The sequence below is a fragment of the Alnus glutinosa genome, chromosome 3, assembly GCF_958979055.1.
Source record: "Alnus glutinosa chromosome 3, dhAlnGlut1.1, whole genome shotgun sequence".
Taxonomy (NCBI): domain Eukaryota; kingdom Viridiplantae; phylum Streptophyta; class Magnoliopsida; order Fagales; family Betulaceae; genus Alnus; species Alnus glutinosa.
This window is the reverse complement of record NC_084888.1, coordinates 22,294,829-22,322,809: the sequence shown is the minus strand read 5'-3', so window position 1 is coordinate 22,322,809 and position 27,981 is coordinate 22,294,829. Positions and strand designations below refer to the sequence as shown.

Below are 27,981 nucleotides of genomic sequence, written 5' to 3'. Positions count from 1 at the left end.
CCTATAGGGTTTTGGATACACAGAAATTGTCATCTCCTCGATAGTTGTTGACTAGCAAATCTACAACCTGATGGCAGGAGCTGGCATCCACCCTTACCACCAGCAGTGGCCCCCAGCAGCCGCCGCCCCTCCCCCAGCAGCAGCAGCAGCCGCGGCCACCGCTCCTCCTCCTACCCACCCTTCCTCCATCCTCGTCGACAACACCGATGAGGTTCACTTTGTTTCTTTATTATAATTGGAACAGAAATTGTGCGAGTCTGTGTTCTATGGAAAATCGATCTAATTTTTGTGTGTGTGGGTGTTGTGCCATAATAGGTGCGTACGATCTTCATAACGGGGCTTCCCGAGGACGTGAAAGAGAGAGAGCTACAGAATCTGCTGAGATGGCTTCCGGGATATGAGGCTTCGCAAGTGAACTTCAAAGTCGAGAAGCCCATGGGTTTCGCTCTCTTCTCTACTGCTCAGCTTGCCGTTGCCGCCAAAGATGCCCTTCAGGTTTTTCTTTTTCTTTCATTAATTTCTAATTATTTTTATTTTTAGTTTCAAATTCAAGTTTTTTTTTTTTTTTAGGACATGGTTTTTGATGCGGAGTCAAAGTCGGTGTTGCACACAGAAATGGCGAAGAAAAACCTTTTTGTCAAAAGAGGTGGGATTGCGTATCATTACTGCATATTTTTTTTCGGGGTTTCCGAGGAAGTATTGAAGAGAGAGTATTATGAGAATGTTAGGATCTTAAATATATGTGTGGGAATTTGATTGCAAACTGATACAACATAGAATCTACAATCAAAAGGCATAAGCAGAGAAAGCCTTGTTTGCAATAACTGGTTTGGGCCTCTTCCAGTGTGTCACATATGCCAACTTTTGAGGACATTACCTTGTTTTGTAATATCTATGAGAAAATTTGAGTTGAATCGCCAGTATTCCCATGTCAATTAAGAGAAAAATAAAAAGAAAATGATAAATGGAAACAAGACAATAAAAGAAAGAGCTAGCATTACTTGTGACCACCCTACATCTTACAAAGCTTGCAAATGTTGTGACTGTCAATGATTTTCAATGGTTCTGATTTAGGACTCGCTGCCAAGAGATTGCTATTCTGATGTTCTGTGTTACAGCATGCTAATCTCAGTTGATCTGTAGGAATAATAGCGGATTCAAGTCCCTATGATCAAAGTAAACGCTTGCGCACTGGCGGTGACTATACACACACTGGTTATACAAGTCCATCACCTTTCCATCCTCCTCCAGCACATGTTTGGGGACCACATGGGTAGAAAATTTTACTTATCTGTTCCTATTCTATATATATTTTCCTTGTATCAATAGAATTAACCATAAAGGGTAGTTACAAACTCCAGAAAATAATTTAGTTGTGGATATTGTTTCAGCTACTATAGGAATTTTATATTACTTCTGTTAATCTCATTTTGACGTTGGTCTTGTGGCCTAGGTATATGGCTCCGCCTCCCCCTCCTCCTCCTCCATATGATCCATATGCAGGCTACTCTGTTCCTCCAGTACCAATGCCTGCTCCTGCTCCTGTGCCAGCACCTAGCAGTTATGTACCCGTTCAGGTAATGCCTGTGTGCTGTGTTTTTTTTTTTTAAAAGTATGTCTTGTTAGCTGAGGCTGATTATTGTGCTTATACTCTCTTTAAGGATGACCTATATTCTGACTGCTTGTATCTCACGATGTAATCATTCTCCGCTGTGTAGATGAGTTTTTCCATGATAGATACTTATTTGCTTTGAATGAGTTCTCTTGCATGCTTAGTGACATATTCTTAATCTGGTCTTGGTAGTCATAGGAGAAATATGTTGAAAATAGTTTGATTGTTTCATGATTTGAATGTTCTGTGCATGACATATGTGAGTAGTTTAAACTATGGACTTGCGCAAGACATTTTGAAATCATTTCTTAAAAGAGAGGAGAGTTTTTACTTAGGATGAAGTTGGCTAGGATGTAGAAAGACCTTTAAAGGTAGTGACTAATTTTGATGGATTGCCAAAAAACCAAATGTTATTCAAGTGAGGGCCTGAATCTTATGCAAAAAAAAAAAAGTGAACTGAATTTTTTGGGGAGGAAAAGGTGACTTGTCGCCATTAGTTTCAGTAGCTTATCTTTGATGAAGGTTGATTGAACTGCTACTTTTGCCGTTATTTATTTATTTTTTTCAGTCCTGCTATCTTATTAGCTGCTTAATTTGTGCATTATATGTGAGGATTAATTACCATTACTCTGGAATTTATGGTTCTATTAATGAATTTTCAGTTTTTCTCAACTTGAGGCCGGCTGTTAGTCCCTTCCACCTCTCTCCTTGCCCTCTAAGTTGGCACCGTCTTCAACTTCGGAGGACAAGGAAAGTCGGTATTGTGAGGGACAATGGCATTACCCAGTCTCAATAATGACTTGTTGGGTTCAATCCTTCTGGGGAGGTCGTGGTGTGGGAGCAGGATGAGTTTTGGGATGGGGTGCCTTTGGATTGAGAGATGGATGATGGTCTTGAGGTGGAGTCGTTAGCTATTCTCGATGCTATTACAGAGGATTTTTATCGAGTTCAATTGGTAGCTTGCAAAAAGACTAAAGGCAAGATGGAGCTTTTGAATTTGAAAAGCTCCGTTAACTATGGAGATGTGAGCGCTCCCTCAAGATGTCGAAAAGGAAGGATCCCATGACGTAGGGTTGTGTTCTCTTTGGTGGGTTTTGTGGTCTTGGGTTGTTTGGTTTGTAGGGTTTGTTTGGGCTCCTTTGGGTTTGTTTGGGCTCTTCTTTTGGTTGCTTCTCTGTATACTGCTGGTGTACTTAGGGGTGCCTTACGCTTTTTAATAAAACTTTTCTTACATATAAAAAAAAATAAATTCTAAATTTTCTCATAGTTGATGTTTGCTTCTAGAGCGGTTTACTGGTTTTTAAGGTGCCTACAGGCTCACCTCTGGGCGAGGCTTATTTAGTTTTTTTCTTTGGTTTTGTTTTGGCTGTGAGGCCTAAAGAAATTAGATGGCAAACTACTCTCCAGAGAGTATTTTTTTTCCTCTTAAGATTACTGTCTTAGGTACTGGGAATATCACTCAGTACTGGGAATATCACTCGATCTTGTGACTGTGTGGCTCCTTTCCGTCGAAAATGTGATAATTCTTTGGGTCGGCCGCTTGAGTTATGGGTGTTTTTTGAGATGGAGTTAAGTTTTATCGTGGAGTCGAAGACTTTTGTCTTCTTGGTTCTGGATGGGGCGTCGACGCTGAGGGTGGGGGAGAAGAGAAAAAGCTTCTCCAGTGAAATTTTCATTAGTTCTTCGTGCTCTGAGTGGTTGGCTTCGACGTTGGAGTTTCTTGTGGATTATCCGGAAGATCAAGTTTTCATCAAATCTTTCAGGGAAGGATCGAGAGTCTTGATTGCTCGAAGAGGGTGTAACAAAGCCGGCCGTTTCTTAGAGGCAGCTTCTTTCGGGATGGGTGGCCGGAAAGGGTTTATTCTGATCCCTGAGGGACGTGGAAGGTGGGGTTGGATCATATTCTCCGATGAGCTGAGAAAGGCCGCTGTTTCCTTCTTTGCTTCAGTGGTTTGGGGGTCTGGGTTCTTGCATGAATCGGTGGAGAATAAGGGGAAGAAAGTAGAGACTTGGCCGGGTTTGGTTCCTTTCTCGAAGGGGCCCTCCTTTGTGGAGGTGTTGAAGGCAGGCTCAGTCGCTGCCGTGAAGAAGGCGCCTATTGTGGGGGGTCGTTTGTCCGGGAGAATGGTTACGCAAGTGGATCCGTGTGAGCTTGACCTTCTTTCGCCGGTGAGGGTGATAGATGTAGATCTGAGGTCGGCGTTGGATTGTTCTACCTTGGAGTCTTCTTTGTTTGATCTGTTGGGTAAGGACCAGCCTCTCCGTTCGATGGGTAAGACTTATCTTCCACATGCGAGTTTGAAATTTGAAATTTCAAAGTTGCACATGTGGAGTAAGCGGGTCATAGGTTTCAACTTGGCTTTGGGCTGGGCTGTTAAGAAGCTTCTGGGCTGGCTTGTAAGGAATGGACTAAGACGAAAGGGATTGCGTTTGGGTCGCTTCTTGCGAAAACCTAATTCCTTCCGGTCATCGAGTTTCTCGCCAGAGACGACGCTGGTGGCTTCTTCTGAGCCGTGCCATCTCAATCTGTCGGAGTTTCCCGTTGGGGATCCTTTGTGCGAAGATCGATTTGGGGGTGGGTCGTCTCTGGTTAAGTCGGTTCCTCCGTTCGTCTTCCCACCTCTGCCGAATGCGGAGATGTCATCACCGGCGACATTGGCTGCTCCTTCGGCGTTGACTGGGCTTCTGTGTGGTGCAGAACGCTCAGTCTCTTTTGTTCCTTATCTCTTAGGGGCCTCTGAGTTGGGGAAGAAGATTCGTTCTTCCCCCTCCCCCTTGCTGCAAAGTCGCCCGTTTCAGCAATATTTCAGGAGGGCTAGGGAGCTCAGGGCAGGGCATTCTGTGTTATGGAACGATGGGTTTCTTTCTGACTCTTTGGAAGCCGTGAAGCTGTCTGTAGAACCTATTCTTTTTAATCTTCCCCCGATTGTTTCTGTCCCTCATGTTTTGCCGCGGGAGGTCAAGGACGTCGGGGTGGCACGACCTTCCTCTCCTCCGAGTGGCTGCATCTCTCCTTGTTCCGTTGAGGGAAATGGATTCTCCCAATCTCGAAATTGGCCTGTCGGTTTTGATCACAACGGGGAGATTGTAGTTTGGGAGGAGGAGGAAGATGATTATTGGGATGGATTGCCCTTGGATTGGGCATTGGAAGGGGCTTTTGGGGAGGAGGCCTTGGCAATTAGGGATGTCATGGAAGAAGATTTTCAGCGGGAGAAGATGATTGCGCGCCAAAAGTCTAAAGGAAAAAGGGAGCTACTAAATCTGCATAGGTCCATCAATTATGGTGATGCTAAAGTTCCCTCTAGGAGTAGGAAAGGCAAGGCACACATGATGTAGGTTTGTGTGCTTCGGTGCTTGGGTGGTGGGTTGTTTTGTTCTTAGTTGGGTGCTATTGTAGTTTGTTTTGGGGTTTTTCTTCGATTTGGGGGGTTTGGGTTTTGTTGGTTTTGTTGGGTTTTTGCGGGTTAGCTTTGGTTGTTCCTGTGTATAATTCTTGTGTACTTAGGGGCGCCTTACGCTTTCATTAATAAAATCTTCTTACTTATAAAAAAAAAAGAAGATTACTGTCTTAGGTGGCAACTATTTCTGCTTTTCCTTTGACTTGGACTGTAATTTCTTCATTTTTGTTTCATCATCTTCTTTTGGCTGTGCCTTTATATTCGACCAAGTTTTTAGTTTTTTCCCTCCCTTTCTTTTTTGGCTGACCTAAAATGTTTAGCATAAGTTATGTTTTGAAGTTCTTGTGCTTTATTTTCTTGCTTGCTTGCTAGCTAATAATTTAATTTGATTAATTAAATGCAAAACTTAGTATTAATCCTCTGTCGCTTAATGCGTTAAGACTCAGATTGTGTTGCTCTTCCCTCATAGACGAGGTAGAGTGTGAGTGAAAAAACAGGTTCCATCCCATGCTGGTGTACCAGTCAATTTACATATTAAAAAAAAGGCCCCTTGAGTCTTACATGCTCTAATTAAGGTATGGAAACACCAAGACCTTGAAAAAGTGACCATGATTGAAGCAAGCTGTAGCAACATTTAATTTTGATAAGAGGACATAGCTTAAATGAGATTGGAAGGACATAAACATGAATATAATAGAATCATTTTTTTTTATAGGTAAGAAAAGAAATAGCATTAAAAAAGCAAGAGAGGACATGCTGGTTGCAGATTCTTGTGTGTAGTGTGGTTTTCAATCTTAATTTTTTTTTTTTTTTTTTTTTTTTTTTTTTTTTTTAAATTTTTAATTTTTATATATATAAGTAATTCAATCTTCTTAAAGTGCAAAGGGGCTTTTACATCGGAGATCGAATGTTGGCGAAGGTGCTCAGACGGATGCTTCTTTGTTTGATGAGGCTGTGATGGTGATTAGAGTTTCGACGACGCCGTCTTTGGGTGCTTTTTCTTAGGCTTTGGTCAGGACCGTGGTTCAGTCCTTGCTGAAGTCAGGTGGGGGAGTGGTTGAAAAGTCTCCTCCGACTAGCCTTCTTCGGCAAGGCTTTCTTCTCGCGAGCGTTCCTAGGGTAGCTCCTCATTTCTCGCCTAAAGATGGGGTGAAAGGGGTTCCCTCCCTTTTGGGTTTTTGCGTTACTCCAATCGTTGAAAAGGGTGTGGATTTCAGGTTGGATGGGTTGATTAAATCTCAAAAGCGGCCGGTAGGTTTTGGCCTTGTTGAGGAGATTGTTGTATGGGATTAGGGCGTTGAGGTTTGGGTTGGGGAGGATGGAGACTCTTCTCACCCTTTGGGTGTTTGTCCTCTTGACATGCCCTTGGATTGGTGTTGGATAGTGATGAGGATGATGATTCGTCCTTTGCGATTTTGGATGCCATTTAAGAGGATTTTCATCTGGCAGCAAAGGTTGCGCGTCTAAAGACCAAAGGTAGGAGTGAGATGTTGAATCTGAAAAGCTCCATTAACTATGGTGATGCTAGTGCGTCCTCTCGGCGAAGGAAAGGCAAGGCTCATGTGCTGTAGCGTCGATTGCTCATTGTGGGTTTCAGTTTTGAGGGCTTTAGGTCCGTGTGGGTTTGTTGGGTTTCTTTTTGTGGGCTAGTTTGGTTGTTTCTGTATATACTTCTTGTATACTTAGGGGCGCTTTATGCTTTTTTAATAAAACATTTTTTACTTATCGAAAAAAAAAACTAAGAGAATAAATATAAATATACCCAAAAGAACTCTCCTAACATGGTCAATTTATACTTTTTTTTTTTTTGATAAGTAATTGCAATTATATTAAAAAGCGCAAAGGGGCGCAACCCTTATACACGGGAAGTATACAAGAGAACCCCTAACAGGGATGAGCAGGGAATAAATTTAAAAATTCTACATAAGTAAAAGAACTCAAACTATGATGGGGCGCTATCCAAGAATATAAAGTATTGAGCAACCGCTTCCGAAGCTCCACCATAGATGTCTCTACATCTTCAAATAGCCTAGCATTCCGCTCCCTCCAAATACACCACAGCAAGCATAAAGGAGCTAACCGCCAAGCTTCAATAGCTAGAGCACCCCCAAACGCCGCCCCCCAACAACTCAGCAACTCCAACACCGTACGTGGCATAACCCACTCGACCCCAAATAAGGTAAGGACAAAGCTCCAAAGAGCCTGGGCTACCTCACAGTGAAGCAACAAATGATCAATAGACTCCCCACTCTTTTTACATAAACAACACCACTCAATTACTATCACCTTCCTCTTACGCAAGTTATCATGTGTCAAAATTTTGCCCAAAGCAGCTGACCAAACGAAGAAGGCCACCCTAGTTGGAGCCTTAACACGCCAAATATTCTTCCAAGGGAAACACGGGACAACAGGGCCACCTTTCCTAATAAGCTCTTTGTAGAAGGATCTCACCTCAAATAGACCTTTTCTAGAGGGATTCCACACTATCCTGTCACCCTCCCCATGCCGAGCCGAACTGGAGTATAGACGATCGAAGAAAGAAATGACCATATCCACCTCCCAATCCTGAATATGTCTCGTGAAGAGAACATTCCACTGAATAGCCCCATTATGAACCACCAAATTATCTTCTACCGTCGCATCTTTATTCCTTGCTATACTAAAAAGAGCTGGAAAGCATTGCTCCAAGGATCTATCCCCACACCACCTATCTTGCCAAAAGTTAATATTTGATCCATTCCCCAGTTCGAACCGAACAAAGTTACGAAATTCCTCCCACCCCCTCCTAATATGCTTCCATACACCTACTCCAAATGAACCCGAAGCCTCTTTCGAACACCACCCCCCCTTTAAACTCTCAAACTTGGCATCAATCACCAATCGCCATAAAGCCTCTCTCTCCCTACCATATCTCCACAACCACTTACCCAAGAGAGCTCGATTGAATTGGATGAAATTGTGAACTCCCAACCCACCTGTAGGCAAAGGTGTGCAAATCTTGTTCCAATTAACTAGATGAAATTTGGTCTCGTCACCAATGCCACCCCACAGAAAATCCTTACGAATTTTATCAAGACGATTAGCCACCCTCACTGGGATAGGAAACAATGATAAATAATAAATGGGGATGTTGGAGAGCGTACTATTAATAAGAGTCAACCGAGCACCCTTTGACAAGTACATCCGCTTCCACCCCGCCAACCTCCTTTCCATTTTTTCAATAACACCATTCCAAATAGAGGTGGACTTGTAAGGAGCACCCAACGGCAAACCCAAATAAGTCATAGGCAGAGAAGCAACCCGACAACCAAGAAGATTAGCCAGCCTTTCGACATCCTCTACTCCACCAATAGGGACGATTTCTGATTTCTCTAAATTAATTCTCAAGCCAGAAACTGCCTCAAAACATAAGAAAATACATCTCAGATGTCGAATCTGTTCTTCTTGAGCGCCACAAAAGATCAAAGTGTCATCCGCAAACAGCAGGTGATTCACAACTACGGCCTCGGAATCCCAGGAGCCCACTGAGAACCCAGTCAAATTACCCTGATCCAAAGCGGCAGTCAACATCCGACTCAAAGCCTCCATAACCACCACAAACAACAAAGGAGAAAGAGGATCTCCTTGTCGCAACCCACGAGAGCTACTAAAAAAACCGGCTGGGGTTCCATTTACAAGAATAGAAAATCTCACCGTAGATATACAAAAACGTATCCACTTCCTCCATCTTTCCCCCAAACCACATCTCTGCAACAAATAAAGCAAGAAATCCCAGTTCACATGGTCATAAGCCTTCTCCAAATCCAGCTTACACAGAAGTCCAGGTTCCCCCGAACGAATATGACTATCCACACATTCATTTGCAATAAGCACAGAGTCTAATATTTGCCTACCACCAATAAAAGCATTCTGAGTGTTGGAGATAATCTTGGCCACAACGGACTTAAATCTGTTTGCAAGAACCTTTGAAATAATCTTGTAGATCCCCCCAACCAAGCTAATAGGGCGAAAATCTCTCACATCCATGGCAGCAGTCTTCTTGGGAATCAAAGTGACAAAGGTAGCATTCAGACTCTTTTCAAACTTGCCTCGATCATGAAATTCTGCAAAAACATTCATAATGTCAGTTTTTAAAAATCCCCAACACTTTTGAAAGAAAGCCGCAGTGAATCCGTCAGGGCCCGGAGCCTTATCTCCATTCAAGTCCCTGATAACATCCCACACCTCCTTCTCCTCAAAAGCTCTTTCTAGCCAGGTGCTCTCCTCCTCATCAATGGATAAAAAAGAAAGGCCCTCCACCCTAGGCCGCCAGGAACAGTTCTCTGAGTACAGCTTACTGTAGAAGTTAACTAAATGCTCCTTAATCTCCGTAGGATTTCTTGAAATTATACCGTTAATATTCAAGGAATCCATATGATTGAATTTACGATGTGAGTTGGCCACCCTGTTAAAAAATTTTGTATTCTTATCCCCCTCCTTTAACCACAAAGCTCTAGACTTTTGCCTCTAGCTCATTTCCTCAAAAAGAAGGGTCTTCTCCATCTCTCTCGCCATATCCACCCTACGAATTTTTTCGTCCTCCTCAAGACAGCGACATTCTTCGATTAAATCCAGCTCTCGAATTTCCTCCAATAATTCTTTCTTCTTTTTCCCTAGATCACCAAACACTTCTTCATTCCATTTCCTCAAGTCAGCTTTCAAAGCCTTCAATTTATTGGCCAAAACGAAGCTTGGCAAACCAGAAAAATCATAGGACATCCACCATTTTTGAACCTGCTCAACAAAACCCTCGTGTTTCAGCCACATGTTTTCAAACTTAAAATACCTGTTCCCTCCTCTATTTGTCCCACACTCCAATAACAAGGGAAAGTGATCAGAGAAAAGCCTTGTCAATCTCTTCTGAGACACATCAGGAAATCGTTCCTCCCACTCCGAAGAAATTAAAAATCTATCAATTCTAGACCAAATCAGATCTTCCTGACCATTAGACCAAGTAAACTGGCCATCCTCCAGGGGTAAGTCCACCAGACTATGTAAGGAAATGAAGTCTGAGAACTCTTCCATAGCTGCCGAGAAGCTAGCACCATTAGATCTCTCACTGGGAAAGCGAACCACATTAAAATCCCCCCCAATACACCAAGGCATCTCCCACCAACTCATCAATCCAGCTAACTCATCCCACAACACCCTCCTCTCCCTGTCATCATTCGGACCATAAACACCCCCAAACGCCCAAATTACATTATCACCAGTGTTGCGCAAGGAACAAGCAACAGAGTATCTACCTATACACTCCTCCACTTTCTCCACCACCCTTCTATCCCACATTAGCAAAATCCCACCCGATGCTCCGCTGGCACCTAAATAACACCAATCAACGTGAATACAGCCCCAAAGACTTTGCACCACCTCTCTAGAAATAACTGCCATCTTCGTCTCCACCAAGCAAACAATATCCGCCTTCCAAACCTTAAGAAGCCCTCTAATCTCCAATCTTTTCTCGATCGCATTAAGCCCTCTAACATTCCACGACAAAATTTTAGGCATCATAATAACGAGATGTGCCCCTACCCTTCTGTCTACCTCTCTCAGACTGAGCCCCTTTCTTCTCATAATTAACAGACCAAGTCAGCCTATTTAATTCTCTCTTCCCTTTCACCCCTTTAGTAGGCGTACACTTCGACTTGGAATCTGCCAAAAAGAGGTCTCTAGCCACTTCAATTTCCTCAAACAAAGCCAACAATCTGTCCTCAAAGTGACCACAAGAAAGCCCAATGGTTGGATAGTACCTCTTAATTCTTTCCAACACCCACCTAGGTGATACTCTCTGTCTGTCTGCATCTTCCACTGCCAGTGGAGCAATAACTAAGGGCTCAAAGCTCTGTAATTCCCCCTCATCGACTCTGATTTTTTCTTGCATCAGCAGTCCTTCATGAAAATGCTCAAGCAACATCGAAGAACAATCAAATTGAGCACACTTCTCATCCTCCACACATTCAACAGAAACCCCACTCTCCATAATGTCTCCTAATCCTTTCCAGAGGTCAATATCCATCGAAGGACCCCCTAAAGAAGCTTCTGAAACGATACCCTCTTCTCCTTCTACTTCGGAAAGCATCACCAACTCAAGACCACCTACTCCCTGCCTCTGAGACACTGGGTCCACACCAAACCCAGAGAAACCTATTCCAGCACTCGGCTGTGAAGTTCTCACCTGAGGAGTCACCAGCAAACCTCCACCTACTGCCGACACAGCCAAGCTGAAATCATTGCCAACGACAGTACCCTCCTCTTCTGGATCGGAATTCTCTGACACTGTCGTTGGGTCGAACCCAGACTGCCGAGAGCCGTCTGTAACCAGCCCAGGTAAAGAAACGACAGCCTCCTCCGACTGACTAGCTGCTAGCTGCAAGGCTGTCGTCACTCCCGCCCCACCACCCAGCACCATCTCGGATGCCTGGGACGCTTCCTGCTCCCCAAGCTTCGAAGAAATCGCCTCCTTCTCCCTGTCCTTATAAGTTCCTGCATCCTGGATGGGCTGCCCTGTCTTAACTCTCCAGACTGCAGAAGGACGCTGGATCGGTCGCTTCCGACGCTGATAGACCCGGCCAGAGAATCGAGGTCTGCACGCAGACCGCGAGACCGCCAACCCCAAACCCAACGACTTCAACTGCACCGCAGAAGTGGAAGCACCGGCGTCCAACGAGAACTTACGAGCTGGGATGGGGCGCAGAACCGACCCTGCCTTGGGCTTAAACAAAAGTTTGGGCCTTTTGATTGGAAACTGCATAGGTGCTGTCCCTTTAGAATGTTGGGCAGGCTTTGAAGGACCATGGGTCGAGGAGGGTCTATCGGGTATGGAGAAATTGGGCCGAGAGAAGCTAGAGCCCAAAGAAATGGACCGACCCAACAACTCTTCTTCCCACAAATGCATACGATCCAGGCACTGCCCGACTTCCACGTACACCATCTCTAACGTCTTCCTGATACTGCGCAGCTCGAGGCACTCTTCGACGTGAGAATTGCGTGCTGCAGTGGCCAACATAGAGGGACTAGAGCCCGCCCCCCTACCCTCTAGGTCTGACGCAATCTCACTGCTCGACGAAGTGGACAGTGAATTTTGAATCTTCATCCCGGCGGGAACCGCCGGAAAAACCTTCTTCATCTCAACTATCTTCGGCCCAGCAGGTTCCGCCGGAAGTTCCTTCTCCAACTTATCCATCTTCATCCCAGCCTGATTCACCGAATCCAACTTAGCCGTTAAAACCTCCTGATCACGACCACCCTTCACCGGAACCGTAGCCCTGAGCCGGGAATCTTCCTTCGTAGCATATAAAGAAGTCTTATCTTTCGGCATGGAAGCTCTGAGCACATCAGCGTAGCTCCTCCTCCTCTCAGCATGATACTGTGGCTCTTCCTTACCTTTGGCATGCTTCGGGAAACTGCCAGCGAGCAGACAATTAAGGGCTAACCGAATCTCCTCCCCAAAGCGCTTCCACCCTTCTCCAAATCTTCCTTTTGGCACCAAGACAGATCCTTTCCTTCTTCTTCCCTCATATTCTTCTAAGGTGATAAAGTAACCATGCCTATTTGCACGTTGTTGCGCAAGAAGCCGCGGAAAACCCGAGACGGATTGATTCCAGAACACTCTACAGTCCTGAGCCGTAACCAGATCATGATACGACTTAAGCAACCATGCAGCCTCATCTTTGTCTATAAGAATGGACCTCGACACTCCTTTTCTACGTTCATGAATCCTAATGCCTGTGAAACCACCCACTATCGCCACAGCGAACTCCTTGGACTCTACTGCCCACCGACGGGACTCTACACACAAATTCATTGTTACTTGTGGGTTCCTTGTGGTTTTATTGACTGCTTGGTCAATTTATACCAAAAGAACTCTACTAACGTGGTCAATCTAATTTAAATTGCCTTGAAACATTTAGTTCAGAGTTTAGACCTTTTCATATGACTTCTCTACTTTGCTTATTTTTCGTTTCAAAGTGACTATTGTTAACTTATGCACTCAGTGGATCTCATATAGAACTTCACTCTCCACTCCATTCTCTATATGCGTCACTTTGTTACAAAGTTATGCACCCAGTAGTTATTGATGGATATTGTGTACTAAATTATGTATAATATATCTTAATTATTTTGTGGATTTGTATAGTTTATAATTAGAATATATTTTTTTATAAGTAAGAAAGATTTATTATTAAAAAGTGTAAGGTACCCCTAAGTACACAGAAAGTATACATAGGAGCAGCCAAAGCAGCCTACAAAATGAAAAAAAAAAAAAAAAAACCCAAAAAAAACCCTCAAAAAACCGAAAACCCTCAAACCTGAACCCTAAAGAAGCGATCCCCGCTACCGCATGTGAGCCTTCCCTTTCCTACACCGAGAGGATGCACTTGCATCGCCGTAGTTGATGAGCTTACCAAATTCATGATCTCCCTCTGCCTTTGGACTTTGAGCGTGCAATCTTAGCAACCGGGAAAAAATCCTCTTCATTGGCATCCATAAATGCCAAGGACAGATCCTCACCCTCAAAGCTATAGTTCGCATATGCGAGTTGCTCAAACAATCTCAAGCAACCCCTTTCACTGTGGCAATTAGTTTTTAGAATCAATAGGTCTTCAAATTGTTGATTTGATTTTTTTTTTAAAATATAAGTGGTCAAGATATCATTAAAAAATGTAAGACGCTCCCAGGTACACATGAAGTATACAAGAGAAGCCACCTAGCTAGTAGGGGTAAAAATAACAAGAAAATCATGATACTAATCACCAAAGGATAAACAAAAGTGGCTGTCCAAAGATACAATGTGTTAAAAAATAAGGACTTAATCTCCTTCAAAGTTCTCTCATGTCAAAACTTCTATAATTCATTTCCCTCCACAGACACCACAAAAGGCACAAAGGCACCATGTTCGACACAATAACACTCCAAGTGTTGCCGGTAGTTCACCAACAAGCATACAAATCGACTACTCATCTAGTCATAAAATCCAAGACATCCCCAATCGACTGAAGAAAACATTCCAAATGGCACAAGCAATCTCATAATGAAGTAGAAGATGATCCACAAACTCCTTATTCATTTTACACATAAAACACCAATCAACTACAATGATGCGCCGCTTTTGGAGATTGTCTATGGTAAGGATATTCTCTAGGGTTGCCGAACAACCTAAAAAGGCCACCCTCAACGTAACCTTAGTCCGCCAAACACTTTCTTCAAGGGAAACGGAAATCGTATGGCAACCCGTGACACTGTAGAAAGATTTACACCAAACGACCCTCTTTTGGAAGGGACCCACCCCAACTTGTCTTCCCCTTCCTGTCTCATTTTCACTAAATACAAACACCTTGAATAACAAGGCAAAGGCTTCCATCTCATAATTATGACTCGCTTTATCATAGCTCACGTTCCACAGAATGATACCTTCAAAAAATTTTCACGTGAGCCACAACAAAAGTATTCTTTGCGCAGTCAATACCAAATAAAATTGGAAAGGCTTCCTTAAGAGCCATATTTCCACTAGGGGTGTACATGTGGATGCGTATTTTTACAATATTTGTAATTGTATCCGCAAAATGCGGATATCACTTTTACATATTCACATCCGCATTAGGTTTTTACTAATTGCATTCACGTAGTTATTCTGGTCATTAAATGCGGTTATTATCCACTATTCGCATATTAGGTATTGGGCCTTTTGGGCATATTTTAGTCTTTTAGGCATTCTTTGGGTCTCTATTAGAGCCTAAATGATTTTGAAAATAATTTAGGCCTATTTTTATTGTTTTGGGCTTGTTTTAATTTTATTTAAGCCTTAATCTTTTGAAAATATATTGATTTTATTTTACTTATAAAAAAAAAAAAAAATATTGATTTTATATTAGTTTTGCCATTTTGTCGAAGTTTTATACGAGGAAGCAACACAACCAACCAAACCAATGTAAACATAACTTATATCTAATCCAAGATGACGCTAGTAACCACATTTGCATACCCTAAAACCGGTATCTGTACCCGCATATGTGGATATTGATTTTTGCTAACTGCATTCGCACCTGCATTTGCGGATAACGAATGCAGACGGTTAATATCTGCCCACATGTTCACTCCTAATTGCCACACCAAAGATCTTACCAGAATCTAACATTGGAGCCATCTCCCACCTCAAATTTGTTATTGATTAAAGAACTTCTCCCAAACCCTCCCAATATTCTTCCACAAACCCACCCCATACGCCTCGATAGGCTAACTAGAACACCACCCTTCCCATTCACTTCCATATTTAGAGTCTACCACCACTCTCCAACCAAGCCTTTCTCTCTAGCCCATAGCGCAAAAGCCATTATTTACCTAAGAGAGCATGATTGAACCTCAACAAGTTCCTAATCTCCAACCCTCACTTAGAGGTTGGCGTTCTTGAATTTGGAATGAAAAGAGTAATGCGGACACAAAATAAGACCACTTAGTTTAGAATAGCATTCTCTGAAATGTTTTAACAAAGTGTAGAAACAAACATAGAAAAGATGGGCGCCTAATTCCAATACAATAAGGGTCTATTAGTGCAAGTTAGCTGAACATTGTGATTGTTGAGTGGGTAGGTGGGTTAGGTGCACCTCTCGCCCAGTGGGAAGTAATGAGGCTAGTCCCCTCCTGGATGAAGTAGTGGGGCCCCCTTCCTGCGTATGCACCTTTATTTAGATTCTTTCTATGTTTAATTATTTATGGAGAATTTTTCTAAAAAATCTTGGACTATCTCACCAGGTGATCTTTGAATTCTTCACCTAGCCCCTCATAAGAAATCACATTAGAGCTTCTCAATGCTTCTCAATACGGTTTGCAACACTTGCAGGGAGAGGAAATAGGGACATGACTTAGGTAAATTGGATAGAGTGCTCTTGATAAGGTTTATCCTACAACCCTTAGACAAATACAACATTTTTTAACTAGCCAACCGACGTTCTATCTTCTCAATAACACCATTTCATATATGCTTAGTCTTATAGGATGCCCCTAATGGAAGATCAAGATACTTCAAGGGTAGAGACACAACCTCACAAGCCATAATTCCAGCCAACCCAGCTACATCATCAACATCTCCCACAGGAACCAATTCTGACTTGGCTAAGTTCATCTTCAAACCCGACACAACTCCAAAAAGTTAAAATAAGCTCCGTAAATTGCGAAGATGGTTTAGGTCAGGCCCACAAAAATTTAAGGTATCATTAGCAAACAGAAGATGAGAAATATCAGTCATTGTCCCCATAGAGAAGCTAGGCAATAAACCTCTACTCATTGTAGCCGAAAAAATATCATATCCAATGCCTCCATTATGACAAACAACAAAGGAGAGAAATGGTCCTTTTGCTTCAAGCCACGAGCGCTGCTAAAAAAGTCTGTGGGAGAGCTGTTCACCAAAATTGAGAACCGCATTGAGGAAATACAATGAGCTATCTATGAGCATCTTTTTGATAAAGTCCATTAAGCCTTACTCTTCCAGAAAAGGCACCTTAAGGGAAGAGGTTTGCTCAATGCTTATAAAGCCCACAAGTATACCTTGGTAATGTGGGACTCTTAACATGCCCCCTCACGTGTGGCACTATTGTCTAAACACGTGTACAACGGGAGGGAAGGCCCAATATTGTTCAAGGCCTTGAAGCTCTAATACCATGATAAAGTCCATTGAGTCTTACTCTTCCACAAAAGGCACTTTATGGGAAGAGGTTTGCTCAAGACTTATAAAGCCCATAACCCAAGTATACCTTGATAATGTGGGACTCTTAACACGCCCCCTCACTTATGACACTATTGTCCAAATACGTGTATAATGGGAAGGAATGCCCAACATTGTCCAAGGCCCTGAAGCTTTGATACTATGATAAAGTCCATTGAGCCTTATTCTTCTACAAAAGGCATCTTAAGAGAAGATGTTTGCTCAAGGCTTATAAAGCTCACAAGTATACCTTAGCAATGTGGGACTCTCAACACGCCCCTTCACGCGTGGCACTATTGTTCAAACATGTGTACAACGGGAAGAAAGGCCCAACATTGTCTAAGGCCCTGAAACTCTGATACCATGAAAGAAATAATAAAGATATAAAAATATAAAAGTAATAGCGGAATAATAGAAAATAGACGAGATTTTACGTGGTTTGGTCTATGACCTACATCCACAGGATAAAGCTTAAATGGCTACATTATGCTTTTATTCCTTGATTTTTCACAATACAATAGATTCCTATTTATAGGAGGATTTGGGTGGATAAGTATGGTAATCAATCAATGTGATTTGATTATCATCAAATCTGATTATAAACAAATCAATCAGATTTGATTGATTATAATTATAATAAATTGCTCAAATCAAATCTCCTAATATATGGGGAGTATTGCAAACTCAAGTTTCCATATTATAATTAGGGGATTTGATTTGAGCAATTTATTATAATTATAATCAATCGAAATTGATTGATTTGTTTATAATCAGATTTGATGGTAATCAAATCACATTGATTGATTACCATACTTATCTACCCAAATCCTCCTATAACTAGGAGTTTATTGTATTGTGAAAAATCAAGGAATAAAAGCATAATTTAACCCTTTAGGCTTTATCCTATGGATGTATATCATAGACCGAACCACTTAAAATCGCTTGTCTATTATTCTGTTGTTGCTTTTATATTTTTATATCTTTATTATTTCTTTCACTTTTCTCCCCAACTTGCACCTTTCTCAGCATGTACTACAAGAAATCCCAATTAACATGATCATAAGCTTTTTCTAAGTTTATTTTACAAATTACCCCCAGTTCTCTAGATCTCAATCTGCTATCAAGGCAATCATTGGCAATAAAAATATGATCTAGAATTTGCATACCTCAGATGAATGCATTTTTGTGATTTAGAAATAATCTTCTTGAACAGCATCTTAAGCTTGTTCGCTTGAGTCTTGGCAATAATCTTGTAGATGCTACCTACTAGACTGATTGAGCGAAAATCCATGGGGTTGACAGCCCGTGGAATCTTCGGAATGGGGGCGAGGAACGTAACATTCAGGCCTCTCTTGAACTTACCACTAGCATGGAAATCACAAAAGACCTTCATGATGTCTTCTTTTAAAACAACTAGAAGAACACCATAGAGTAAACCATCAATGCCCGACGCCTTATCACCATTCATTGCTTTCACAACCTCCCACATTTCCCTTTCCTCAAAATCACTCTCCAACCAACTAGCCGCAACCTTGTCAATAGAATCAAAGGAAAGATCGTCCACCATTCATTGCTTTCACAACCTCCCACACCTCCCTTTCCTCGAAATGACTCTCCAACCAACTAACCGCAACCTCATCAATAGAATCAAAGGAAAGATCATCCACCACAGGCCTCCAACTAAACTGCTCTGTAAACAACCTTTTATAAAACTAGACAATGTGCTCGTCAATCTCCGATCGGTTGGTAGAAATAGTGCCATCAATCAACAAGGAGTCAATGGAGTTCTTTCTTTTGTTGGAGTTAGCAAATTGCGTGAAAAAACTTCGTGCACTTGTCACCTTCCCTGAGCCATAAGATCCTAGATTTTGGCCTCCAACTCCTTCCTCCATTAGAGTGGATCTTTCTAATTCGCTAACAATTTTTGCCTTCTTCATACTCTCTTCAACACCTAATGCCCTACCCTCTTCAATGATACCGAGGACACGTAGCTCCTCCAAAAGAACTTTCTTATTCCTTTATGCATTGCCAAACATCTCATTCTATCTCTTTAGGTCAACTTTCAAAGCCTTGAGCTTGCTAGCTAAATTGAAGCTAGGATTGCCTTGGAAATGATAAGAGTCCTGTCACTGTTTCACCATGTCCACAAAACTTTCAAACTTGAGCCGCATATTTTCGAATTTGAAGGACCTACTATACTACTATGAAATTTACCACAGTCGAGGAGGATCAGGAAATAATTTGAGCAAAGTCTAGGAAGCCTCCTCTGTGACATGCTAGGAAATTGAGCTTACCACTTTGGAGAGACCAGGAGCCTTTCAATTCTGGACCAAGAGGAAAATTCTCGATTATTAAACTAGGTAAAAGTTCTGCCCACAAGACTCCATGGGGCCTTGATAAAAAATGTAATCAGGAAACTCCACCATAGTTGGGCGTAAATGAGCTTTGCCCGATCTCTTACTAGGGAATATGGTAACATTGAAAACACCCCCAATGCACTGAGGCAAATTCCACCAACTGAGTAAACCAGCCAACTCATCCCAAATGAGTCCTCTATCCCTATCGGAATTAGGGCCCTAGACGCCCACAAAAGCCCAAGTGAAATGATCCTCAACATTTCTGAAGGCCACAACGAAGGAGAATTCTCCCATACACTCGTCAGTCTTTTCCATCACCCTCCTATCTCACATAATCAAAACTTCACCTGAGGCCCCTTTGGAGTCCAAACAACATCTATCCACATGATGGCAACCCTACAAATTACGCACAACACTACAAGATGACTTCAAGCTTGGTTTCTTGGAAACAATGTCAACCTTCCACTCTCTGAGTAAGTTCCTCACCCTCAAACATTTTCCCTCATTCAATCCTCTCACATTGCAAGATAAGGGCTCGTTTGGTATGGGGAATGACTATTCTATTAGGACAAGAAATAGCTATTATTGGGAATGGAAGATGGTGAAATGAAGTAGGTATTCATATTACTCAGTTTGGCAACAAAACATGCTTTCATTGGAATTGAACCAAAATTACTAAAAAAACTCACATGATTTCTTATTTTTTTAAATCTCTCAAATTAAAAAACAAAAAACATAAATGGTAGAATTTCTGTGGGTGGGTGGTTAGTCACCCACAATAGAACCCAAGGGTGGTTGTACCACCCCCAGTGCCACCCACCCCCGATTTTTGCTCTGGGTGGCTGATCACCCACATAATTCCAATGTTTAAGGTTTTATTTTTTTATTTTTTTTTAACCGATCGCCCGGCTGAAGGTGGAGAGTTAGAAGCAGCGCCTAAAATAAAGAAAGTGCTGTTTGTTTATTCAAAAATAACCTTTTTTTTTTTCAATATTATTTTGAAGTTTGAAAGAAAATAAAAACTAAAGTGAGTATGTTTTGGAAAATGTTGTCTATTCCTCTTCGTAAGGGAATAGTTATTCCCATGGGAATATAATAGCTATTCCTAAGAATAGGCTCCTACTAAATAAAAGAATAGCTATTCATAGGAATAACCATTCCATTCCACGGACCTTTCTGCGAACCAAACGGGCCCTAATAGTGTAAGCTTCATAAAAAAACTGATAACCCCCTTTCCTTCCTTTACCATGGTTGGACATGCCTTTTGAATCATAATTAATGTAACACTCCAGCCTTTTCAACTCTATTGCCTTTGTTTCCTTGTTTAGAACTAGAGGCTAAGCCCCGTTTCCTACGGCGTTCTTCAGCTTCAATAGCTATTAGAATAGCCAAAAATTGCCCCTCAAAACCCTCACACGAGACCCCCACAAGTCGATGGATTTCCGTAGCTAATTGCACCACCCTTTTTGGGCACTTGAAACTTGAGCTGCCCAAATTCCCCATCACAAAAGGGGATAAGAGCTTAGAGGGGGTGCACAAAGAGGCTTCCACACCATTGAAAAGTTCCACATCTCCATTACATCCATCACACCTCAAATCCATCCTAGCCAATGCAGTCAATGCAAAACCATAACCCCTAGAAACATCCCCTATACCCGAAGAATAGCAAGGGGTAGAGGGACAAATTTGTGGGGAAGTGAAGCCATCCTGTGGGGAAGAGAATCCAAGCTTACAAACCCCAGCCGGCCCTAGGAAAAAGGCACCAGCTGTTGGGAGTGGTGGAGAGACTTGGTTGGTGGTCTTTGAAGTGAGTTGAAGGTCACATGGTGTCGGTGGCCTAGCTTCTCTAAGACCCACTACTACCCTTGCCAGCAGATGTTAAGATTGGGGGATAAAAGGTTTTGACAGGCTTTGAAACAAGTTGAAGTTCGTGAATCGTCCCTGTTACTGCCCCACAACTAGAACCACCGACATTCGCTCTTCCCTCCACTGTCGGTACAGGTTGACGCTCGACGCTGGAGGCCGGAATGTCAAACCAAAGTTTTGAAGAGGCGGATGAGCCACCAACAGAGGTCGATGCTGTTGGGTCACCAAGTTGACTAGCACCCGTGACCATCTTTGGGCCCAAACCCTTATTCGGGTGGGAGCCTTGCCCCTTACACTGGCCTCCCCTTTGACCCAACCAAAACTTAGGTTTGAAAAGAAATTTGGGACGAGTTCCCTCAACGCCCATTGGGGCAATGGGCGTTGAGGGACCTTAAGCCTCGCACTACCCTTTGGATCAGCTGAACTAGGCTTTGCCACACATGGGCCTCTAGTATATTTTGACTTAGGCGTAGGACCTAGTAGGTCACATGCATTAAGGCTCATGCCCACCATTTTAAACACCTCACTACATCCCTTTTGATTCTAACTAACGAATTCCTGAAGGACTCTACTTCGAACCTTTCACCAAAAATAGTTGACCTTTCTCGAGGTTTATACAACATCTTTTCCATCCTCGGACGCAAAGTCATAGCCACCAGGTCCTGTCAACGTCAGCTGCTCCTTAGGCACATAGAGTTTAGGGAACATGGCACTGCCCTTCAACGTTAGCAATGACTTCGTCTGCTTCATTAGAAGCTTCAATTCCATCACCAGAGATGACAGTGGATTGCCAGTGCCACCCATCATTTGAGGAGCCTTAGCCATAGACGACAACACCTCTGCAAAACTTCTCTTTCCGCTGTTGAAAAGTTGTTGCCTCCACCGTGAACCAACTGAGAGAATTTCACAACCACTCTCAGCTCTGAAGCAAAAGGCCTCCTGCCCTTGCCATTTCTCTCTTCCGGCACTATGATAAAACCCCTCTTACCTTTGCGCGATAATCCTCCACAACCAAGAAGCAACCATGCTTGTTGGAACACCGCTGGGGGATGAAGCCAGGGAAACCATCCTGAGATCGTTTCCAGAAGATTGATGAGCCCTTCACTGTCATCATCTTTTCAACAATTTCTAGCAACCAGCAACTTTCAGTTCTTTGCAGAAAAATGGACCGAATGTAACTCTACATTCCTCATGAATCCTCAAACCAGTGGAACCTCCCTCCATTGCCATCTCAAACACTTTGGATTCCACAGAACACCACCGTAACAGCCCAGTCGAAATCGGAAACCAAAACGGACAAGTGAATGGTGGCGAAACGTGCCCTCACGTGCTGCCCAGAGAGAGAGAGAGAGAGAGAGCAAAGCATAACACATTTTGAAACCCTCTTTCCTTGGGTTATTGGTGATCCGCTAGGAGTTTCGGATTTAATGTAAATATAGTTCGCATTTATTTGCTTAAATAAATTATTTTTTGCCCAATCTACCATGTATGTTATTTGTAGTCAAATATTATTCTCTTGTATTAATATTTTTCAGCTTATTGATAATTTTTTTTTTATTATTTATTTATTTATTTTGTGTGTTATTAATAATCGCCAGTAAATTTGTAGTTCTTTTATCACTTCTTCTCACGGTCACATACCTTTTTTTTTTTTTTTTTTTTTTTTAAATTAGTATTTGAAATTTTTATAAAAAAACGTAAGACGCCCCTACATTTTTTTTGATAAGTAAGAAAACTTTATTAAAAAAGCGAAAAGTGCCCCTAAGTACACATGAAACCCAGCTAGCCCACAAAAGAAAACCCACAAGAACCTACGCATACACAATACCCAATTCCCTCAGATACCCAATATCCAGAAGATACTCCCATAAAGCCCAAACTACAAAAAAAACCCCACCCAAGATACATGAAAACACCCCCAAAACCTTAAACCCGAAATACAAGCAAACCCAAAATACAGAGGGAAAACCCAAGACCAACAACCCTCAAAAGATCCCAAGCAAAAACCGAAAGCCTGAGGAACGACCCACAAACCAACCCAAGCATATAACTCTACAACATAAGGTTCTTTCCTTTCCTACTCCTAGCGGAAGGCATAGAGTCGCCATAGCTGATAGAGCTATGTAGATTTAGAAGCTCCCTCTTGCCTTTGGACTTTGGCGCTATATCATCTTGTCACGCTGAAATTCTTCTTCCATGGCATCTCGAATTGCGAACGCCGCCTCCCTAAAAGCACCCTTTGACGCCCAATCCAAAGGCAAAACATCCCAAAAATCAACGTTCTCCTCCCAAACCACAATCTCCCCGTTATGATCAAAACCGATCGGCCAATTCCGAGGAAGAACTGGAGCAGCCTCTAGGAGGGGGGGAAGGCCCGACTATCCCTCCATCAAAGACCTTCCGGGGCGAAGAGGAAGTGGTTGGCACAATCGGGCGAGGGTTGAGAAACCCCTTTCTAAGAAAGTCCTTCACTAGAGGCTCAGCAACCTTTTTCGCTGGAGGCTCTGCAACCGAAGCCTTATTAACAGCCAAGTCGGCGACCATCTTCGAGGCTTTCAGGGAATCTGAAACTAGCACATCATTCCACTTCCACGAAACCCCTTCCCTAAGAACCCTCTCCTTCCTAATATACCTCTGAAAAGGCTTAGAAACCATGGGGGGAGAAGAGCGCAGCTTCTCCCCCAGCTCAGTCGCTCCAGTGGAAGGAGAGGCCGTGAGTTGGGAGGTTGCCAGAGAAGCACCGAAAGGCTTAGATGCAGTGACCCGGCTGGGATCCCCCTTCAAGCTGCTAGACCCTCCCCCTGAAGAGGAAGACCAAACTGGAAAAGCCCTTGGAACTGTCGGCGACGAAGACGCCCCTACATATACATGCAATATACAACATGAACACCTAACAAGAATGAGCAAAAAAAAAAAGACCCAAACAACCCAAAACCAGACAAAACCCACCAAGACAACCCCACAAAACACCAAAAGCCCTAAAACCTGAAACCCATAGAATGCTTGCTGCTAAAATACTCAAGCCTTGCCTTTCCCGTGTCTATAGAATGCGCTTGTAGTATCATAATTTGTTGAGCATTCTAACCCGAAACCCACATGCCATTAAAAAAAATGAAATCTTCATTAATTGTAGACTCATAACATTTTAGGTACACACTTTGCCCCAAGTTCTAATCTTCCTTCATGTGGTTTTCATTCAAACAAGATCAGAAGGAAAAGAAAGGAATCCATATTCATTTGATTACATATGCTCATTGCTTTTCTAGCCCATTAAATAGGCATGGTCTGATAATCTATCTACATCTATTTTTGTAAATTATACTTTCCATTAAAATGGAGATAATTAAAATCTAGAATAATTTTACTGTCATGTTAAGAAGGTTAGGTTAGTTTCAATTACAGTAAATTAGTAGATGGAATAAACTTTACAATTGAGTAGGAAGCTGTGAACCCATGTAATTATGAACATCATAAGTGTTGGATAAAATTATAATGATAGGTTTATAGGTGGAGTTGGTAAAACCGTAAGAGGTTTGCTCTGCCAGGCTCACAATATCACCATAAAATCATGTCTAGGGCAAACATCGCTAATGTTGTAATGCGTGTGTGTATACGTGTTTACTTTTCAAGATATCTTCTATACCTGGATCTTCTTGTTAAGTATATTGGAGGAGGCCTAAAATTTCTTTATTTTTGGGATTTTCGTTTTTCCCCGCAGAATGCAAAAGATAACCCTCCTTGCAATACGCTATTCATTGGCAATTTGGGAGAGAATATAAATGAGGACGAACTGAGGGGCATTTTTAGCTCGTATGTCTTGCTTATCCCTGCTAATTCTGTTAGCTGTTGAAAAATCTATGTATTACTTTACAGATGCCAACCTAATTATTGGAATCTTCTGCGTAATTTCATAAATTTGGGTCATGTAGACAACATGGTTTTAAGCAAATGAAGATCTTGCGACAGGAAAGGCACATTGTTTGCTTTATTGAGTTTGAAGTAAGTAATTTAATTCAGTGCATTGATCCTCTGGTTATTTTCTTGCTTCAGTTTCATATTTCTAACATTTTATTGTTTGCATCATATTTGCTAATGCAGGATGTAAATAGTGCCACCAATGTACACCATAGTTTGCAGGGTGCTGTTATCCCCAGTTCTGGTTCAGTTGGCATGAGGATACAATATCCTTTTAACCTTTTGTTATGTCATTGAATGTATTCTTTCTTCTATTTATAACGATCCTCGTTTATTTATTTATTTTTTAAATAAGTAATATATTCTATTAGTAGAAACACAAAAAGGGTGTGACCCTAGGGCACAAGTACACAAAATAATCTGTTTGTAAAAGCAAAGAAGCTAAAGTTTGTGGTTTCAAAGGTTCAAGAACCCCATGAAAGAGGTAGAAAAGAATCTGGTAGCTGCCTTCATCCAATCAGAGTCTTAGGAACTACTTCATGAAGATAACTACTTATGTGTCTCAATAAATTTTATAGGTAATGTGCCTAATGTGAGTGGACTGGCTCGTATTCTGGGTCGTAGGGTCGTGTGTTTGCCTAAGAAATATGTGGGCCTCCCATTGGGTGCTGCGTTTAAGGCTAAATTTATGCCATTATTGAGAAAATGTAGAGAAGATTAGCTGAACAAGAAAATACTTGCGTAAGCGTGGTCGAGTAATGTTGATTAAGAGCATGCTTTCCAACCTTCCTATTTCCTCCCTCGTTTTTGTCCTGGTTGGTGTTGCTAATTGGTTAGAAAAATTGTTGAGGGATTTTTTGTGGGGTGGTTTGGATAATGAATTTAAATTCCATTTTGTTAATAGGAAGAAGGTTTGTACTCCTATTTTGGTTGGAGGGTTGGGGATCAAGAATTTTATTACTCTAAATAGGTTCTATTAAGAAAGTGGTTATGGAGGATTGTGGTGGAGAGAGATGTTTTTTGGCCTCAGATAATGGATACTAAGTATGGGAGTTTGATGGGTGGATGGTGCACTAACGATGTCATTGAACCTTACGAGGTGAGTCTTTGGAAACACATTAGGAGGGTGTGAGATGCCTCCTCTCTAGTTTTGCTAGTATTGACGTGGGTGATGGCTTTCGTACGAGGTTTTGGCATGATATGTGGTGCGGAGATTTTCCTTTGAAGGATTCTTTTTAGGAGTTATTTTGCCTTGAAAGGAATAGGGATGTTCTGGTTGTAATGCCCCAAACAAACACGTGGCAAACTTAAAAATTTAATAACAATTATAATCACAAGCCAAAGAAGATTTTAGGTTCATAGAAATAATAATTATAGAAAAAATAACTCAATTATGGGAATTAGTAATTATAATAGAAACAAATCATAGAGGCTTTAAAATAAGAATTGAGGGAGCTCGGATCTTCGATGATTTTTTTTTCTTTTTCAAAAATCCCTATTTGAGTGGATCTCCATCTTCATGTCTTTGGCTTTGCAAACTTTTGTATTCTTTTTTCTTGTTCTTGATTTGTTGGGTGTTTTTCTCCTGTATACTTGGATTATGCCTTTGCGCTTTTAATGAACTTCTTTTACTTCTATGAAAAAAAATATTATGTGCATAGTACATATTTGGGTTGCTTGCTGGGTACAAAATTTGATGGAGTTAATGTGGTTAAAAGATAATAAAATTTAATATTAGTAGTGTAAATGCTGTTGAAACGTTTTGTATATATTAAGTAAAGAATACAGGTTATAAAATTAAATTGGCCTAGTGAATGAATAAAGGAAGTAAGACTTTCAATAAGGAGTCAAGCACATTTTCCTGTGTTCAGTAAAGAATATATTGTTGCCTTTATTTCTATGGTGTATATGTTATTCTGAGAATATACTGTTCCTTTTATTATTATGGAGTATATGATTTTCTTGACTTCTATGTACATATTCAAAGAACCCATTTGGGAAAAGGAAGGATGCCAGCCACCATGTTGCTGCCCCTGGCACTAATGGAGCTCTACCAGCTTTGACTTACCAGTAGCTTGATGGGGATGTTCTCTGATCTTTATGCTCCGACAAATACAACTACTACATGATAGGATGCATCTTGCAGCTATTGCATGCATCCATTTCATCATCAAGTCATCAACATTAGCATATCTCTTCATGTGAATGAACGCACGTAGTGGCATCATGAACATACCATTTGGCCATGATATAACTTATCCGAGACATGCATTTCTCAGCAGCATGTTTAAATGCCTGGATTACGTAATAGGGGCTCAGATATTGTTACCAGTTGTAGTAGTGGTGCATTGATCTGTGGTTTTGTGGGGTTTGTGTGCTGTTCCACCTCATATTGACTTTTCTGTACATCAACTATAGGAAATGCAAATAGACATCTGGCTATGTTATCTATTTCTGGTTTAGGTTCACTTATTTTCATTTAACCTGCCATCAAAAGGTGACCTGAGAACCATTTTATGGCGCATGACATCTGGCTATGTTATCTATTTCTGGTTTAGGTTCATTTATTTTCATTTAACCTGCCATCAAAAGGTGACCTGAGAACCATTTTATGGCTCATGTGGGATATCTAGAAAATTCACTCCACTAATCATGTTTCCCCTTTCATCACCATTATTACCATTGCCATCACCACCACATTTTTAGCCTTTTTCTTCATATTCAAAAAGTCCTTAGTTCATTGATTAAGTGAAGATCTGCTTATGATGCTTAAACATTCAAGCTACTCAAAGCATAACACTATTCAAAGAATGTTGTGGAATTATGTGCTGTGATTTATATACAGGATTTGCTTACAAAATGACAAAGCTTCCAAACATTTGAGGAGGTCAAGTGTTGCGGCTGCTTTAATTCAGGTAATTTTACTTTCCTAGGCAGGACTACTGACAAACACGATTGGTGGACATTAAGTGGACAGCTGTTTAGCGTCAAACCTTTTTCTTTTTTGGAAGCTTTCTTAATATTAATACCAGCACTGAGATTCATTGTTGGAAGGTAGCTTATTCTGCGTGTTTCTTTGCGGTTGCCGGTATTTCA

The 27,981-nt window shown here is 41.7% G+C and overlaps 1 protein-coding gene across 1 annotated transcript; it reads left to right on the top strand.

Annotated features, from left to right (window-relative positions):
* Nucleotides 1-27,947, top strand: LOC133864216 (cell wall integrity protein scw1). Its single transcript, XM_062300493.1, has 9 exons — nt 1-211; nt 316-495; nt 571-646; nt 1,144-1,273; nt 1,454-1,577; nt 24,689-24,780; nt 24,900-24,969; nt 25,069-25,155; nt 26,867-27,947. Exons 1-9 carry the CDS (start codon nt 71-73, stop codon nt 26,957-26,959), a joined length of 993 nt encoding a protein of 330 aa, XP_062156477.1. The 5' UTR covers nt 1-70; the 3' UTR covers nt 26,960-27,947.
* Nucleotides 27,948-27,981: the final 34 nt, after the last annotated feature.